General features: G+C 35.1%; 1 protein-coding gene across 1 annotated transcript in view; it reads left to right on the forward strand.

Moving 5' to 3' along the window:
• CCDC73 (coiled-coil domain containing 73) overlaps nucleotides 1-17,622 on the forward strand; it is a gene marked incomplete at its 5' end in the record, with an annotated part of 53,438 nt that overhangs the window by 25,546 nt on the left and 10,270 nt on the right. Inside the window, 6 exons of the mRNA XM_084263139.1 lie at nucleotides 82-161; nucleotides 6,295-6,423; nucleotides 6,790-6,849; nucleotides 9,339-9,443; nucleotides 13,451-13,561; nucleotides 15,093-15,224. Of these exons, the coding sequence (XP_084119265.1) occupies nucleotides 82-161; nucleotides 6,295-6,423; nucleotides 6,790-6,849; nucleotides 9,339-9,443; nucleotides 13,451-13,561; nucleotides 15,093-15,224 (617 nt within the window). The remainder of the gene's footprint in view (nucleotides 1-81; nucleotides 162-6,294; nucleotides 6,424-6,789; nucleotides 6,850-9,338; nucleotides 9,444-13,450; nucleotides 13,562-15,092; nucleotides 15,225-17,622) is intronic.

Consider the following 17,622-nt stretch of genomic DNA (forward strand, 5'->3'; position numbering starts at 1 on the left):
ATAAACATACATTGCAGTTATAAATCAAATATTTACTTGAATATAAAAGTAATAGATTAACGTTACAACTTTTGTTTAAAGTGCAGGAAGCAATGCAGCTTAATAAGAAACTAACATTAGTGAATAGAAGACAAGAGACTGAAATAAGTAACCTGAAGGAAGTAAGTATAGCATGCATTTCTGAATATAGAATTGGAATTCTTTGGGACATCTACACACTGTTGTAGTATTTATAGGAGTAGTGGGCAAGCAGCAGAGCTGTTCTTCATGCTATGACTAGCAGATGAACTACTCTTGAACTGCCTCAGATGAATGCCAATTGAACTTTTAGTTCCTCTGAACAGTTTCTGTAATTTGGGAATTTTTGTTTATCTCTACATTGTCCTACTTCTTTTTTTATCAATTATTGGCAACATCTCTTCTTCCTATGCTATGTTGTCATTGCTTCTCCAATCCGATGATGATCCTGGCTGGACACCAGGTGCCCACCAACCTGCTCTGTCACCACCCTCCTCAGCAAGGCAGTGGAGGGGGGAGAAAATAAAATGCAAAAAAGCCCAACCATTGTGGGTCAAGATAAATGCAGTTTAATAAGCCAAAGGTCATGTTCTGAAGCAAAGGAAAACCTAAGATGTATTCTCTTCTTCCCATTAGAAGGTGATGACTGGCCACTTCCTGGGAAGCAGGGCTTTATTATGTGTAGTGGTTGCTCTGGAAGATAAATGTCTTAATAACAAATGACCCCAACCCTCCCTCTTACCTGTTCTTGCCAGTACAGAATATCCCTTTGGTCATCTGGGGTCAGCTGTCCTGGCTGTGTGGATCCCAAGATCCTGGCCTCCCTCTGACCCACTTCCAGCCTACTGGTGACGGGGGAATGCTGGAGGGACAGGCAGCCTTGGTGCTGTGCCAGCCCTGCTCAGCAGCTGCCAAACCTGGGTGTGTTACCCACACCTTCCTACAAGGCACAGGCTGTGAGGGCTGCTGTGGGGAGAATTAACTCCATCTCAGCCAGACCAAATACATATAATAGTAGTGATGGTTTCGGTGGAGTCAAAGATATAAGAGGAAGAGTAGTTGCCATGGAAGCAAACTGGTAGCTTGAACGTAGGATAAAAAACATAACTGAACCTCCATCAGAGATAGAAAGCTTTCTGACAAAGAACCTAGTATATTAGATACAGGTGGTACTATGGACAAAATTGTCTGGCCATTAAACTCTTTTCTGCCTTCATCTATTCAGAAGCTATTACTTGCCAGGTATGTTTCTGAATTACACTCTTGAACATGCACAACAGTGGGAAGAATAAAGTTCTGCTTTTACCTGTGAGTAGTTTCTTAAGTGCAGACAGGAGAAAAGAAAAAAGGTCTCAAATCAAAATTTTCCAGTAAACTCAGTATCTTCCCATACCACATCTTTTTTATATTTCCTTATCTTTCTATTCCCCTTTTTTTCTCCTCCCTTTGATACTTTGAGGATTTTAAGTAGAGAACAAATGCATGTTTGTTCTTGGCCTGACATTAATCCATTAATCCCCAGCTTCCAGACAAATGCTTTGGACTGCCATAGAACCTTTGCAAAGTCTGAATTTCTTGCAAAACAAAGAGGTGGGAGAGGGGATGAAGAGAAGATAATTTGCAAATGAGGAGAAGACGCTATGACCATTTTATGTTTGGGTTAAACTGATGCAAAATTTGATGTTTACCTACCATGACCTTTGTTTGCCTGAAAAAGGAGATTTGAAAGTGCAGAAGTACTTAAACTCCTCCTGAATATAGTGTTGGTTTTTGTTCTTAAGAGTGCACAGCCTCTTATTGTTAGGGTTGTTTAGTCTGATGCCTCTAGATGACTGACTTAAAATTTTGAAATAGGGAAAGTTTAAGGGGTTTGTTTTTTCATTTGTTTCATTCTTACTTTGTGCTTTACTTAGGTTTTCTATTTATTACAAGAAGATATTCTAGCCACAGTAAAGATTATTCATGAATTTGATCTAGACTTGATTAGTTACATACTAGGATATAATATGGCAAACCTCCATGTCAAAAAGCACAAGACTTGAAGTGACTGATCTCAAAGATTTCAGAATTTCTACTAAATAGTGTCTGAGGAATGCCATAACAGTAAAGCAGAATGGTGGGAAAATTTCAAATTAATTTTTAAATCATAATTAGGTTTTATGGCATTTCAAAATGTTTATTTAGATGTGTAATTGAAATTATAGGTTATATATATTACATAAATATCTATACAATCTGTTTATGTGAAGTATTTGTTGAAGAGCAACAGAAAAATACTGAATGTTGTCAGTGTTGATAACTTTCCTCCAGAAAAAAGCTGTATTTGTTAGAATTCTAGTATCATTATAGCTGTGAAGGTCTGAGAACAACTTTGTCTGGTGGGCATTGGGTGCACTGCAACATTATCATTCTGGTTTTAAGGAAATTGTAATTTTTATGTCACAAAAATTTGGACATTTTTCTAAAGTGCAGCATATCTGTATTGCAAATATCAAAATTTAGGAGTTCTAGAAATTTTTAGACATCACAGTAAATAAGATGTGTTGCTTTTGGTTAAGAAACCACAAATAAGAATAATTTATTGCTTTGAAATCTCTGAGGGTACGTAATTTGAGAGGTAAGAGAAGAAAAATGTTTAAGAAAATTTTATGTTGTGAAATTTCTGAGTAACAGAGGTGTGTGAGATAAACTGATAGTGATTTATGTACTCCAGCAATCAAACATACTACTTGATCCATTTTTTTCAGCTGTGCTCTTGATTCTTGAGGTCATGGGTGATGAATTTTAAATAAAATACTGTTAGATAAGCAGAAGAAGGGGCCAACTGAAACTTAATCTGCTTTCCTCAGTTCACCAGGAAATGCCTTTATCCTGGTTACTTCTGAATTTCTTATTGGTTGTTTAGTATTTGACGATTCCATTCTGAATGTCAGTGGAAAACTGAACTAGAATTTAATTTCTTAGCCTTTTAATATTCATGTAGTGCTGCAACACTTCATGGCAATGCCTTATTCTTCAAAAGAAGTGGGAGTTTCTTTATTTGTAAATACAGTTTTATTAATAAAAGTCGTATGTAATAAAAAGGCACACCTTTTTTCTCTCAAAGCACAGCATTTCTGTGAAAAAAAAAGTTAAAAATGAGGGATATAGTAAAAAAATACGGCCTATTTTTCAGTGTTTCCTATTTTGACAGTTTGCTTATAAAACTTTTCTGGGAAGTTACATGGTGAGAATGCTTATCTGAACTGTATCTGTCATGGCACTTGTTCTGTTTGTGAAAGGCTGCAGACCTCATCTCTTTGAGCCGCTCTGTAAGAGAAGAGAACCTCCTTCTTCTAGGGACCTAGAAGAGATACAAAGCAATGAGAAAACTTTGGGATTTTGGAGAGTTTGGAAGAGGGATTATCAGGCTGTTTTCACTAGCTACAGGGCTGAAACAAGCCATGTTGTCTGCGGCACAAGTTGGAGCAACTTACAGAGCTGGTTTTATCTGCCTTGGAGATTTGACTGACCTCTAACAGCTCTGACAACTTGTGGGTTCAAACTTCTTTCCTCTATAGTCTCAGTGCTGGAGTGGGAATGAGTATCCAGTACTAAAACCTTAATTTGACTGTCAGCTTCTATCATGGCCATTAATTTGACTTAGACCATGACAATCTCACACACTTGTTCTTATTGCGAATACGAAGTTAGTGAATATTATTCCACATTTATGGATTAAAATTTAACTAGCAAAACTGAAAGTGCTTACATTGAAACCTGACCGTGTAAAGTAGCAGAAGAACCAGACCTTTAAAAAGGCAGCTATGCTGCTTAATGCCTGAAAGATTACAAGAGAGTTGCACTGATCTAGGAAAAGAACAAAAAGATACAGTTGCAGTTTGTATGCAATTAAGTTTGTGTAAGGTGTCAGCATTGTCTTGCAAGGCGGTTACATCTACCTGTGCTGGTTGCTTCTCCAGACCCATACCACCACCTCATGCAGGCACATGTATTTGTCTGACCTAGAGGGAAAGTAGAATAAAAATTTTGTATTGGTCAAAACTAAATTAAAAAAAAAAAAAAAGGTAGTGAGTTCTAGCTTCAATGAACTAGCAAAAGGAAAATACATTTAGGGAGCAGGACTGTTTCTTTTGTGACACTCTTGACTTACACAGACTTGAAGTGTTTTTGAAACCATGTCCCTTAGAGTTGGCTGCTAGCAACACATCAAACGAATGGCTTTAAACCCTTATCATACTTTCTTAGCATTCTTGATTATTTTCCGGATTCAATTTAATTAACAGGGTTTGGAATACTAGTTGTAATCTTATTAATCACAGAAAGCTGCTACATAAATAAGCAGAAAACTCTGCTTTTATTTCAGATTACTAGAAAATATACATATTTTCTCTATTAAATGATTTTCACAGTCACATAGCTTGTGCTTTCACACACCATAGAAAAATTTCTCATTATTCTTGGTGATCTGGTTTGTGTTGGTTCTTTTTGGGTTTTGCTGGGGTTTTTTTGTGAGCTTTGGGTTGTGTTTGGTTTTTTGTTGTTGTTTTCTTAGACTTTTTCCTGCCTACAGTTTTGGTGGATTAGCAGATCTGGGGTTGGTTCCAGGTGGATTATACACATCCACCTGCTACATACAAAGAAGAAAATGTAGTCATCTTTTCTACCTCCAAAACATGATTTACTTACTACAGCTTGTTCTTTCCTTGTGACAAAATAAGGAGTAAGATTTTTCTGCACACAAACTATTGAATTTTGCAAAACACATTATCAGATGCATAGAAGGCTTTTGCACCCGCTTGGGTAGTGCACAACCTGTTAGTCTGTGCTATATTCTGTATACCATTAATTTTGGTCTCTATAACAACTGTCACAGGCACCTTATCACTTTTACAAAATTAAAACTGCTTGCACCTTCTTCCATTTAATGTAGCCCTTACATACTTCATTACAGAGTCTTCTAGTAAAAATAGTATATCTTGTCATTGTAGAAGTAGAAAAAAGCCTCGCAGGGTTACACAGTATCACAATTCAAAGCATCATTTGTCTTTGGGTTCTGTAATTGATTTTGCAATTACACTTTGTACTTACTGGATAATTTTAGATTTATTTGTAGCTAAAATACATGAGAAATAAAGCCCCTAGCAAAAAACCAATGATTTATTCCAAGTAGTACCTATACTTGTATTTTCTGTAAAACTTTGTGAATTCGGGCTGCAACGTAATCTTCCCTTTTTCTTTTGTACTGTTAAATGATTTTGTCCAGAACAGTTAAACCATTGGCCTGTGATAAGATGGAATTCCAGTTTTGTGAAGAAAAGCTAAACAGACCAAACGTAGTTGTTAGATAAAACTATTACCATTCTGAATGCTTGGTTCACCACTATGGCATCATGAAGAATTCTTGATACTATCTGTGAACAGCATTCATAACCTCTGCTATTTGTCTGAGTAAACGTCAGAGCACTCAAGGAGAGAGCGATATTAAACAGACTACCTTGTACCAGAATGGGAGGGGTGGAGGAGAACACGGCACAATATTTATGACTCCAGGAACTATAAGTTGTAATTTAATGAGATCAAAGCACTTGCTGTTTATTTGCTGCACTAGAAGCTTGGAATAAACTGGTTAGAGAACAGATACAAAAAGAATAATAAAAAAAAAATCAGCAGGATATTTAAAAGATTATAAAGACTATAAAATCAAAGGCAAAGGCAAATTTTAGATGGAAAATCATGTTGTAGAAGCCTCTAATATAAAATAAATTTAGCATTCTCCTGAGATTAAGTAATTAATGTTTCAGGAAAAGCCAAGATCCTCCAAATTTATAGCCAGTTCCTGTTTTTAGCAGATAGTCGTTGTTGTTCCTTTTTCTTCTTTCTGATTCCCAGGAACATAGACAGTAGCTTTAATACGTACTTTATGCCTATTGTATATCTCCGTGTAGGAGGTTTTACCAATACCAACTCAAGGTCCCCTTCTAATATGCTTCTTGGAAGAGAAAATAACAAAATGACAAAGCATCATAAATACTTCAAACAGTAAAATTTGCACAATAACATTTTACCTCTGAAAATAAACTTTTTGGTCACGTGTGACAAGTTTAAAGTTTAGCAAGTCAGTCTTATGAATTTCAGTTCCTCTAATTTATTCTGTTGTTTCCATACATTATTTAAAAGTAGGACATGACTCAGGATAGTTTAAAAGATTTGTCTTTGTTTTGAATTGCAATGCCTATACTGGATGAACTATTTATACATGTTTCCTGTGTTAAGGAACTGAAGAAAGTAACTACAGACTTGATAAGGTCCAAGGTCACATCTCAGTACAGGGTGGGAGAAGAAAACATCAATCTTGCAGCAAAGGAAAAACAGTTTCAAGAACTGCAGCAAAAAATCAGAATGGTATTTTGGAATTTAAACAAATTTAAATTTTGGTGAATATTTTCTATTCTTTGTTCAGCAAACACCATGGCAATAATTACTTTGATGCATGCAGATCAGTGATTCCTTTCTATTAACTGCATAGACAATACAAGAAAACTATTTCCAGAATGACCTTATGTAGAGAAGTAAATATACTAGTAATATGTGTAATTTTATAGTAAAAAACCCCAAAATTATAAGATGACAATTAAAAATAATTCTGTTTCTTTAAATACCCTCATGGTGGTTCATAATATCATGTTAATACAATATTGCCAAGGAAAAATAGACAGTAATTTTAAATGCCTTTTATGCCTTTCATTGTTCCTCATGCTCTTATTTAAGGAGGCAGTACTTAGTAAAAAAGTTCAAGAGGAAAACACTCACATTAAAGAAGAAAAGCTGGTGAGTCCTTAATACAACTTTGCAATTTAAGAACTTCTACATTTTATGTTTAAGTTTCTTAAATTATTATACTAAGCTCTTAAAATTAAATTCACTTGTTTGCTCTTCAGAAATATTTTAGTACTAACCTAAATGGGATCTACCTTCTCAGTTCTTAGAAAGTGTATTAGCAAAACAAAGTGCATTCTTTGACACTTCATTCCAAGTCTTAACTTTTGTCTTTGAATTCAGATGAAAGAAATTTGTTATACCCATGAAATGGTTGTTTACATGTTGGTTATTTGTACTTAACCAATAAGGTTTATGTAACATTCTTGCTGTCCTGCTTTCTGGTTGCCAGCAGTTTGCTGTAATACTGCTGGTATTGAAAACAGGTAGAACTTGAATCATTTGTCAATCTTCATACAGAACATACAGACTTAAATGCCTACATATACATACGCCTATACGTAGCTTAACAGAGTTAAGTCTGTTGCAAACTCAGGTGTGTTCCAGAGCAAATCCTCATGGTCAAACCAGGGTACATGAAGTCAAGTATCAAACATATCAAACAAAAAATTGTATTCCCTGTGCTAACAGCACAATGCACTGCTTTGCAGAATATTAAGCATAAAAAGAGTGTTGGGGTTTTTCTTAAACAGTTGCAGAGTTTTCATTCTGCAGTTCATTAAACCAAACATGTCAGAGAAGTGTATTGTTCTTGTTCTCAGGGAGGGACAAAAGCAGTAGCTTGCTTGTATACATGCAGAGCACTCAATGAAAGCTAATCCAGCAGTGTTCTTCCAATCCATAAAAGCCTGCTTGCACTTTGAGTTTGCTCTTTAAAAACATTCATCAATAAACACGGGGGGAAAAATGAGACATACTCAGGTCTCATTACTCCCACAGCCCTTCATGCACTAAAAGCATTTATATGGAGATGCTTATCACATAATGCATATGCATATTTGATATGTATTATCCAAGAGAAGGACTGTTTTCTTTCTCTATCTTGTTCTGTGTGAATTGCTAGCATTTGGTTGGTTGCCTGGTTTTAACATATGGACAGTTTTGGTATAAATCAGGAGAGGGCTCTAATATAGACATGAACTTCATGTTTTCTCCAAGAACTTGGTTTAGAAGACTTGGATTTCTGCATTATAGAGTGCTAGGAGTTCACTGTCTGGATTAACTGAAGATAGTGTCTTTAGTGGTTCTTGGACTGAGGTTGAATATAATATCCACACTGTAACTGATTGACACTGAACTGCATGCAGAGAAGCAATCTTGTCTAGTTGAGTGAACATTGTACTAGATTTAAAAGTCATGACCAGCTCTGCTATCAAACTGTCAGATGACCCTGGGCAAGCCATTCCACATCTCTGTGGTTCAGTCTTACAGATGTAAAACTGAACTAAAAATAAATTAAAGCTTCAGTGCAAAAGTAGTATGTATCTCTGCATAAGAATGTGCATGCATGAAAAGGAATGAGTGTGCTCGCAAAATAATGATTTTATTTTTAGTAAATGCCTGTATCAGTGTATACAGTAGAACAATAAAACATAAATTTGAAAGCTCTGTGCAAGTATATAAAAGTACTTTGTTTTAATAATGTGTTCCACTCTCAACATATTTTGAAGCAACTGAGCACATTTAAGACTATCTTCTGCCTGAAACTCAGGTTTTTTTCCTGCACATGTTGTCTTTTAGTAATTACTTTAGTAATTACTGTTCTGGCTTGGCTTGGCTAGATCATTCCCTCTGTCTTCGAATCTCTGGAAAAGCGGTTGTTGTATTTAATATGAAATCACTCTGTCTCCATCCCATTCATGTTTTCCACTAACTGCAACAAACTTAATGGCAACACCCATGGGTTTGTAAATCTATATTGTTTTAATCAATTCATTTTGGGTTGCTCTACTTTTAGAATTTTCTCTTCCTAAAGTAACAATATAGTCTTGATGAAGGTACAACAAAAATTCAGATAATAGCAGCAAAATCTGGTGAACTTGCTCCATATGATACAAAGCTAATGTGTGGTAGTTCACATCTATTAGGATTTAATTCAGGAGATGCAGAATAATGGCACATAATGGTGATCCACTTATGGAAGTGATTACTTGCAAGTCATATAATTTCTCTGAGATTTTTTATATTTTCCAAAACTGTAATACAATAACACAAAATTATTCTGTTAATTGCAATAACGGTGGGAGTGGTTTTGATATATTTTATTCAGATTTGCACTGAAGTATATTTGAAGTATAAATGAACGGGCCATTTTAATTATAAGAAAATTCTCTGAAACAGAGTAAGCCCAGAAAAGCCTGGAGTTGTTCTGATTTCTTCCTACAGGCCCTTCCCCAGTGTTGATGTTGGAGAACATACTTATATACATAATTTTTTTTAAACAACGGAATATATATGTATTAAAATACATACATTGTCTATTGTTTACACTTCAGAAACAAATCTTATTCAACATATTCTAATTTGTTTGTATTAATAAGGAAATTCTCAGCTCTCTACAATGTGTGCAGGAGTTGCTTCAGCGAATAACCCAAACGAATGTTAGAATGGAAAGTGAATTAAATGCACTGAAAGAAGACTATCAGGTCAGATTTTTCTTGATTAGACAAGCTGCTACTATCTGTTACGTATTTTTAAAGTCCAGGGCTGTTAAAAACATCTGTATGCTTTTCAGAACTTTTGACCTCACTTCCATTGCTCCCTCAGCTCCTTAACTGTCAGCATGAACCTTGAAGCACGGTCTATGGTTTCCCTCTTTTAGTTCTTCCCCTAAAGTAAATCATGGTTGCCATTCTTATCAGCCATTTCTAGAGGGAAAAAAACAGAACATATTGTGGGTTGCTTTAAAGTATTTGGAAATTAAAATTTAATTTTAGTTTAATTTTGTTTCTTATAATTTTCAAGAAGGTATAAATTTCTATTCTGGAAAATGCTTCAAATTTCAGATCCTCATAGGCAAAGTTCTTCCCAGTTTTATTAGAGCAGGGTGCCTAAGAAAGACCGTATCCTTAGTCATTTCTTGTGTTGTCTGGTGTCATATCTATGCTAGCGGTGTTAAGTAGTCACACTGGAGAGTGTGGAGCAGAATTCCTCAGTTCCTCTTTAAGTGTATAAAAGTGGCTCAGAATATTATAGATTGCAAATCAAGCTACTACTCAGATTGGCCCACAGTACACTCAAGATTAAGATTGTGTCTGTCAGTGCACTCAAGATTAAGGTCATATCTGTTCCAGTGAGATGTTCCATGCTGAGTTCAGTTATAACCATAAATTGAGCTATTAATAATTATTATCTACTACTTGTCCATACATAACCACAACTAATCCAGTCTTCACTTGGCCTGCGAGGCCAAGGTTTTGAACTCAGATCTCCATTAATTTCAAATTAAACTTCCTGGGTGCAGGTATCCTTTTGTTTCAAAGTAAATGATTCTATGTTAAACTGAAATGAGATTCACTTCTCTTTCTTTACTTTGTTTTTTAATATATGTAAGCAGTTTGTTCTCTGCCACAATATAAATATATAAATTCCGCATTTCAAGAACACAAATATGGTTAAAAATTGTTTATATTCCCTATCGGAAACTAGCTAAAATTTCACTAGAAATTAAACTACCTGCTTTAAATACTGGATAAAGCTGTAGTGACTGGAAGAAAAAGATAAATCACTGACTGCAGATGTTTAGGATGTGTATTTATATTAATCTAGAGAACTGGATTTTCATGACTTAAAGTTCTTTGATCTCAAAGTGTTCTAGAAACAAGAAGAGATGTTTCTCAACCTAACGTACAGTCCCATCAGTTCATTATGAACATTCAGAGTTCCCCAGTTCCTCTTTCACATATTGGATCTTTGAAAAAAAATAATTAAAATTACAAAGCACAGTTTAATGGGAAAAGATTTGTGGGTTTTGTAGCATGTTTAAAACTTTTTGCAAAGATTAATTTAACAGTTCCTTGGCTGTAGAATTGCCTGAAGTAGGAAGATTTTATGTAACTTCTGCTATTTATGTTTGTTCCAGTGAAACAGCTGGATTACTTGCTATTCATGCAATACTAATTTTTTTATTAAAGAAAGAAGGTAACATGCTTTTTTTTAAAGATTATTAAAACTTACTCTGTAAATTAATCCAGAAGCTTGAGATGATTTATTTTGTATACAACCTTTCTGATGATGACAACTTTCATAATACATAATCCCTTTAGGATCTCTGTGTCAGGATTACTGAACAGCAGGTGTAGTCTAAAAGCTCTTTATCCCGATAGTATTTCTGAGCTATTGTTTCCCATCTCAGATAAAGTTTATAGTATGCCTTAAAGCTCCAGCTAAAACTTTGAACAGTATCTGTGAATCTTATCTCCACATAAATGTCTGCAATTGTAAGGGAAGCATAGCTTATTTTCTTGTTAAGGTATTAATTGAGTACAAGTCTCTGATTTGTAGCCTGCAGGCCAACAATTCTTTTCTGATTGTGATTACACTAATTCTGATTAGAGACCCTAGTTTGATTTGAGTTCTGCTTGTATTAGATATTAGGAAGATATTAATATTTTATATTTTTCTACCTACAGGACAAACTATTTTACTGGTATTCAAAGCTTCTCTGTAATTGAAAGTGAATGTCACATGTTCTTTCCACATGAACTCATGGGGTTATTTATTCAGAAATGTCTTTCTTTTTAAACAGTAATCACAACATATTGTTCCTTTTTCTAACTACTCATTTGGCTGACAGTTTGGTGCAATCACCAGAATATTCCAGGGAATGAGATGTTAACAGCTTGTTTCGCAACATCCTTTTTCTTAAAGCAACAAATGGAACTTTATAAAAAAGTCGAATACGTAACTTGAAGGGTCTACCCAATTTTCTGCCAATTTGGGAGCTACTGCTTTTGTCTTATTAATTGTAAAACTGCTATATGATCAATGGGGTGTGAAGATTACTTATTATTCTTATCTATCCTACTTCCCTGTTGAATTTGGGCACGGTACTCATCAAGAAAAGCAGTTTCGTCAGAATAACAGAAAAATGGAAGGAATGGCTGTACAGTCCTATGGAAATAGCTTTATACTTGGAAAAAAAGTACTGCTTTTTTTTAAGCTTGAGGTGACAGAATACTTCAACAATCAAGAAGGATCATACTGTCCTTTCTAATTCTACATATACATACATAGTGCTAAGATACCAATGTCCTTATGAGTTCAGGAAAACAAGTTGTTATACTTCAACAAATGACAGAATACTTGAGAATGTGAGGAATTCAGGTATTCCCCTCTCTGTGCAACTGGCTTTAACACATGATCAGTTCTGCTCACCAGCTACTCCTGATATTTTGCCTTAAAAGCTGTGCTGTGAACAGCCATCATACTCTATCTCGGAGGAGGGTGCATCTGAGATGCAAGTAAAAGCATCCTTGGAGTTAGAGCGGGTTCATAGAACTGGATAAAAGGTGCTACATCAGAGTGCAGTTATTCAGACGATGTACTGGTGAATTGTCTCATCTCTTTATTATATATAATCTGTCAAAGAAGATCCATTATAATCTTAGACACTACATTTTCCCTGTGCATAAAGAGGCAAGGTAGTCTGAATTTTCCTAGTGTTAATACCTGTAAAATATATTTCTGTTAATAGTGTAGATAAATGAACTGATAAGTCAATCAAAAAATAGACGAGGTTTTAGTTAAAAGATTAAGCAAAAAGGAATTTCTTTGGAGTATTGACTCCATAACCTAACACTTTTCAAGTGGACTTTCAAAGCAGCTCAACAGAGTCATAAATATGTAGCTGGTCATATAGCTACATGCATTAAAGTTATGTTCACATTATCAAATATATTTGTGTCATCTATATAGGAGATAACGGATGCAGTAAGTCCTCTGTCTTCCATATTGTTTGCTATAGAAGTGTGATAGGATAGAAATTCCAACAGTACCTGAGATGTGTGTGAACTTACTGTTGATTCACACAAGACTGCTTTAAGGTAGAACAGTAAGGCTGAAAGAGTTAACCCAAAAATATTGCAAGTGCAATTATGATAGTATAAACCTTAATATTACTGTTAAATAAATGCACTCCTATTTCAGTGATCTAATAAAAATAAATTAAAGTATAATCAGGCATATACTTCATGTTCCAGTAGATATGTTTTAAAATTAAAAGTTTATAAGATAGGCTAGTAAAAAATTTAGGGTAGAAAAACTGATCAGAAAAAGAAAAATACATTCTTCGAGTATAGAGTAGCTTTTAAGTACAATGGGTCTAGATTGTGCTACATTTCATATTTCTCATCTCTGGACTTTATATTACTTTTTCAGCACATTAAAACTTATGCAGTGAAACTGAATAATGGCAAGTGTTTTTATACCCTTTTATAGCCATTTCTTTTTTCATAACCTCCCCCTGTTTCCTGTTAGCTAAAGTATAAGCACCTTTCTGTTAATTTATGAAAATTATTGTTGAGATAGCACATTATCACTGATCTGTATGGCACTTCCAGCATGTTAGAAGCAAAGGTCCAAGCAACATAAAACACATCAAAATTCATTAATGTGGTATTGATTATTTTTTGGATAATTAATTTTATTGCAGACCCTTGAAAGAGATAATGAGCTGCAAAGGGAGAAGGCAAAGGAAAATGAAGAAAAGTTCCTTAATCTTCAGAATGAGCATGAGAAAGCACTAAGAACTTGGAAAAAAGATGTAGGTTTATTAAATTAAATGTTAGAGTATTAAAAGGTTTTTGAAGTAGTCATCAAGCATTTCAGGTAATTTCTAAAAGCCAAGAAAATATTGCAGAAATAATGTAATAAAACCAGCCAATTTCTTTCCAGTACTGCACATCCTTCTAGAAAAAATATTTTTAAAAGGTAGATTTAGGAGAAATGTTGACTTCTGTGCTCTTAAAGGTCAGTGCACTTCCTGCAGTTCTGTAAAGCAAGAGCCCAGGGTATTTGGTGTTGCCTTGAATTAGGCACTTAAATATTCCAGAATTACACACCTGCTGCTATCTTGGCATGGAAGAGGATGCAGTTTTTAATTTATATTGGATTTTATGTATTTTTCAGGAAACTTGCAATTTTTTACATGTGTTCACAGAATACCAGCATTTCTAGGCTGCACTGTTATGCCCTGAGAAAACTTTGTAGCTCTAAAAATTGTCTGCTGTAATAAATGTGTGTTTGCAAGTATGGAAGATCAATACTTCTTCAACAAGACAAAATTTGTTTAGTGTAGAACCCAGACTCTAAGCAGCATTTGTTTAATAGTGAGTCTGTCTTATTTCTGTGCAATTGGTGCCTACTGCCAGAAAGGTTTTGAATTTGGTAGGTAAATCCTCAGGGAGGCTATGGGGAAATAATGCAAAGTTGTCCTTATAGTCCTGTTGTCCAAGGCTAACTCTTTTGAGTGCAGCTACTGTGGAGATGACTGCAAGCACAAGACCACAAAACAGCTGAACTGTGGTGATGCTCACTGCCCTAAGAGGGTTATCTCCCACATTCCTAGGACAGCCTTGTACCATAGTTGCCTGTATAGACACGTGAATTGGCCCTGCTTATTTCCCAGGAATGTTTGCAACCTTTCTTTAGAAGATTTTTTTTTTCCCCACTCTGCTCTCCATATTTCTGCTATGGCTAGCTAGAAATTTGGTCTCTTAGTATCATCATGGTTAATGTTAACATTGTACAATACACTGGAAATATTTGTATATTAAATGAAGGTATTTCTGTAAAATTGCCCTTCTGTGCTTTTTACCATCCTTTTTGTTCTAAATACAAAAACTTACTTATTACATACTCACTGTGGAAGCACTGGATACTGGAGGCTATTCACAGAATTGACAAGCAAATTATTTGTTATTGCAGCTTCCTGACACTGTAGGTAGAGGATGAATGTTTGAATGTTGGTATCATGCGTTTATCTTTGGGCCAAAAAAGGAAGAAGCTGTAAATACAAGTCTCACTGTTTTGAGCATTGCTACCTGAAGTAAATAGTGGTGAAAAAAAACCCTCAATTAATAAAAGGTCTTGTCTGTAATGGAAATGTGCTTAAAATTTTGGTTTGAATGAAAGAGCCCCTAGTTATCTTACTTTGTACAAAGACATGATGAAGCATTTAAGGATTAACTTTAATTTGCCAAGCTGTTGATAGCCCTGTAAAATACTCTTTTGCATATTTGAATATGCAATAAATATCTGTGTTTGTGTGCTCTGTGTTCCCTCAATTATTACAGGAGGAAAACATGAAAAGAGAAATAGACACTATTAAAAATGAGCTGAATTCCCTTAAAGGACTTCATAGACATCTTGAGGATGATCATCCTCCTCAAGGAAATCAGCATTCTGAGCAAGTGGAAAATCAGCAGGTAAGTATCTCTAATAGCTGCAGTATTTTTTATTTCTTGTAAAAATATTAGAGAATGAGATATGATAGTTTTTCTAATCTACCTATCATGTCCACTAATGTTCCTCTGATATTAAAATTTTGTCTGATCTAATCAATGATTCAATATCCCATTAAAACTATCCCCAGACAATGTTCTCCTTTCATCCAGAGGAGTACTTATATCATAGAAACCTGAGATTTTTACCTCATTAATAACTGCTATCTATTATGTATAAATTTATCTCGAATAATCTATCTTTACTAAATCCTATTTCACAAACATATTTTGCATGGGTGTGGCAGCCTCTGTAACATGGGACAGATCAGATTTGTTTTATCAACATATATATTATCTAAGTTCTTCAGCTTTAGTTTAAAAAAACCCAATCTTTTATTTCACTTGAAGACCTTTAAGAATCATTGAAGGCATAGAATCATCATAGAATGGCATGGGTTGGAAGGGACCCTGAGGATTACGGAGTTGCAACCCCCCTACCACAGGCAGGGCCACCAGCCTCCAGGCCTGGATCTACACAAGGTTGCCCAGGGTCCCATCCAACCTGGCCTTGAAAACCTCCAGGGACGGGGCATCCACCACCTCTCTGGGCAGCCTGTTCCAGCACCTCACCACTCCCTCTGTAAAGAACTTCCCCCTAATACCTAATCTAAACCTTCCTTCCTTCAGCTTTAATCCATTCCCCCTTGTTCTGCCATTATCTACCCTTTTAAAAAGTTGATTCCCCTCCTGTATAGCTCAACAAGTACTGGATAGAGGAGGCAAAAGACTGTTTTATGCAGTGTACTTTGAACTAGAATTGAGCTTGCATTGCTGGGTGAACCAAATCCATGTTCACTTGCATATTCAGAACACGTATAACAAGTCAACAAGTGGTTAAGGAAATGAAGGTGGTCTTTTGGAGCAATAGCAAGAGCATGTGTTATCCCTTACTTAAGCTCAATTGCAAAATTATGTTCCAGCCTTTTATGAGAATGAAAAAGTGGGGAAAATCATGAACCGTAAGAGAAGCATTCCCTGTGCAGTGAGTTCTGTTGACCAGTTGATTATTGGTTATATCATTTTTCCATTACTTCTTACATCTAAATAATGAATTATCCTTCAAAGAAGGTTTAACTAATTTAGCATGTGTATAATTTTGATTTCAGTGCCAGAAAAATAGGAAGACACAAGAATTTCAGAGAGAGGGTCTTGGGTGGGTTTTCTGGGGGGTTGGGTTGGTTTTTTTAAAAATTAGTCTTTGACTTGTCAGTAAAATGAAAAACTGTAATAATATTTCAGAATTTGTAAGAACTTAAAATTGGTTTCTTTGCAATGCGTGTATGTATGTTGATAGCTTGCAAACACATATATACACATATATGGATAGGTACACATACATACAATCTGGTATATGCTTAATAATGCAGTGGAAGTTAGACTTGAGTACTCATCATGCCAAAGCCGTATGAATTCTACAAGGTACAATACAAATTGCATAACTCTTAAAAAAGAAAAATCGTTATTTCTTTGACTAAAAATTAAATATGAATTATTATTAGGAAGCAGAATCAATGCACACAATCAGTCGATCATGATAAACAGTAGTTGTGCTTACTAAGATAACCCAGTGTGTAGATAAGCTTTAAGCATATGCTCATAAATGCAAAAATAAAAAAAAGTCTGAGATGTCTTCTAAATATATAACTTACACTCTTTTATGGCAAATTGCCATACCACTTTGTGTTGTATGATCGTAAGATTTCAAAAGCTAAGCAGGTTAAGCTGAGTCAAATCTCTGGTGGAACACTGCCAAGAAATTACAGGAGCCACAGCAGATCATATTGATTATTCTCATTTGTGGAATTTCACCTTGTATCAGTAATGAGTCAGTGTCTAGTAAAACATAAAAGGGCAACGTGTCAGCTATGATTTAGATCTTGACTATGGCTCCAAGTGTTGCAAGGAGATATGCATATATTTATTTTTACACCTACTGCAATCTGAAATCCCTGCTATTATTTGTGGGGCATGAAATTTAGAATGAATGTAAACTTTGTCATACCGGTCACCTGTGGAATAGGAATTAAATAAAAGGCCTTTTTAAAAAGAAAGGTACAATATCAGACTCAAATTGCAATCCAGTTTAACCCGTAAAGTTAAACTTAAGTTCAACCTCAGTTAAACCAGTTAACTGGTAAAGTAAAATGCTTTGAATTTAGGTTAATATGATTTGTAATACAGGAGTGTACAATGCTAGGCTACACCCAGCAATGGGTTATCATCAGGGAGATCTGGTTTTGAGAAGCTTTTGAATTTCCTAGTATGAAATATTCTGTTGAGGGAATGATCATCCTAGGTGTATGTATGTTCCTTAATTAGA

The sequence above is a fragment of the Gallinula chloropus genome, assembly GCF_964237585.1.
Source record: "Gallinula chloropus genome assembly, chromosome: 4".
Lineage (NCBI taxonomy): Eukaryota > Metazoa > Chordata > Aves > Gruiformes > Rallidae > Gallinula > Gallinula chloropus.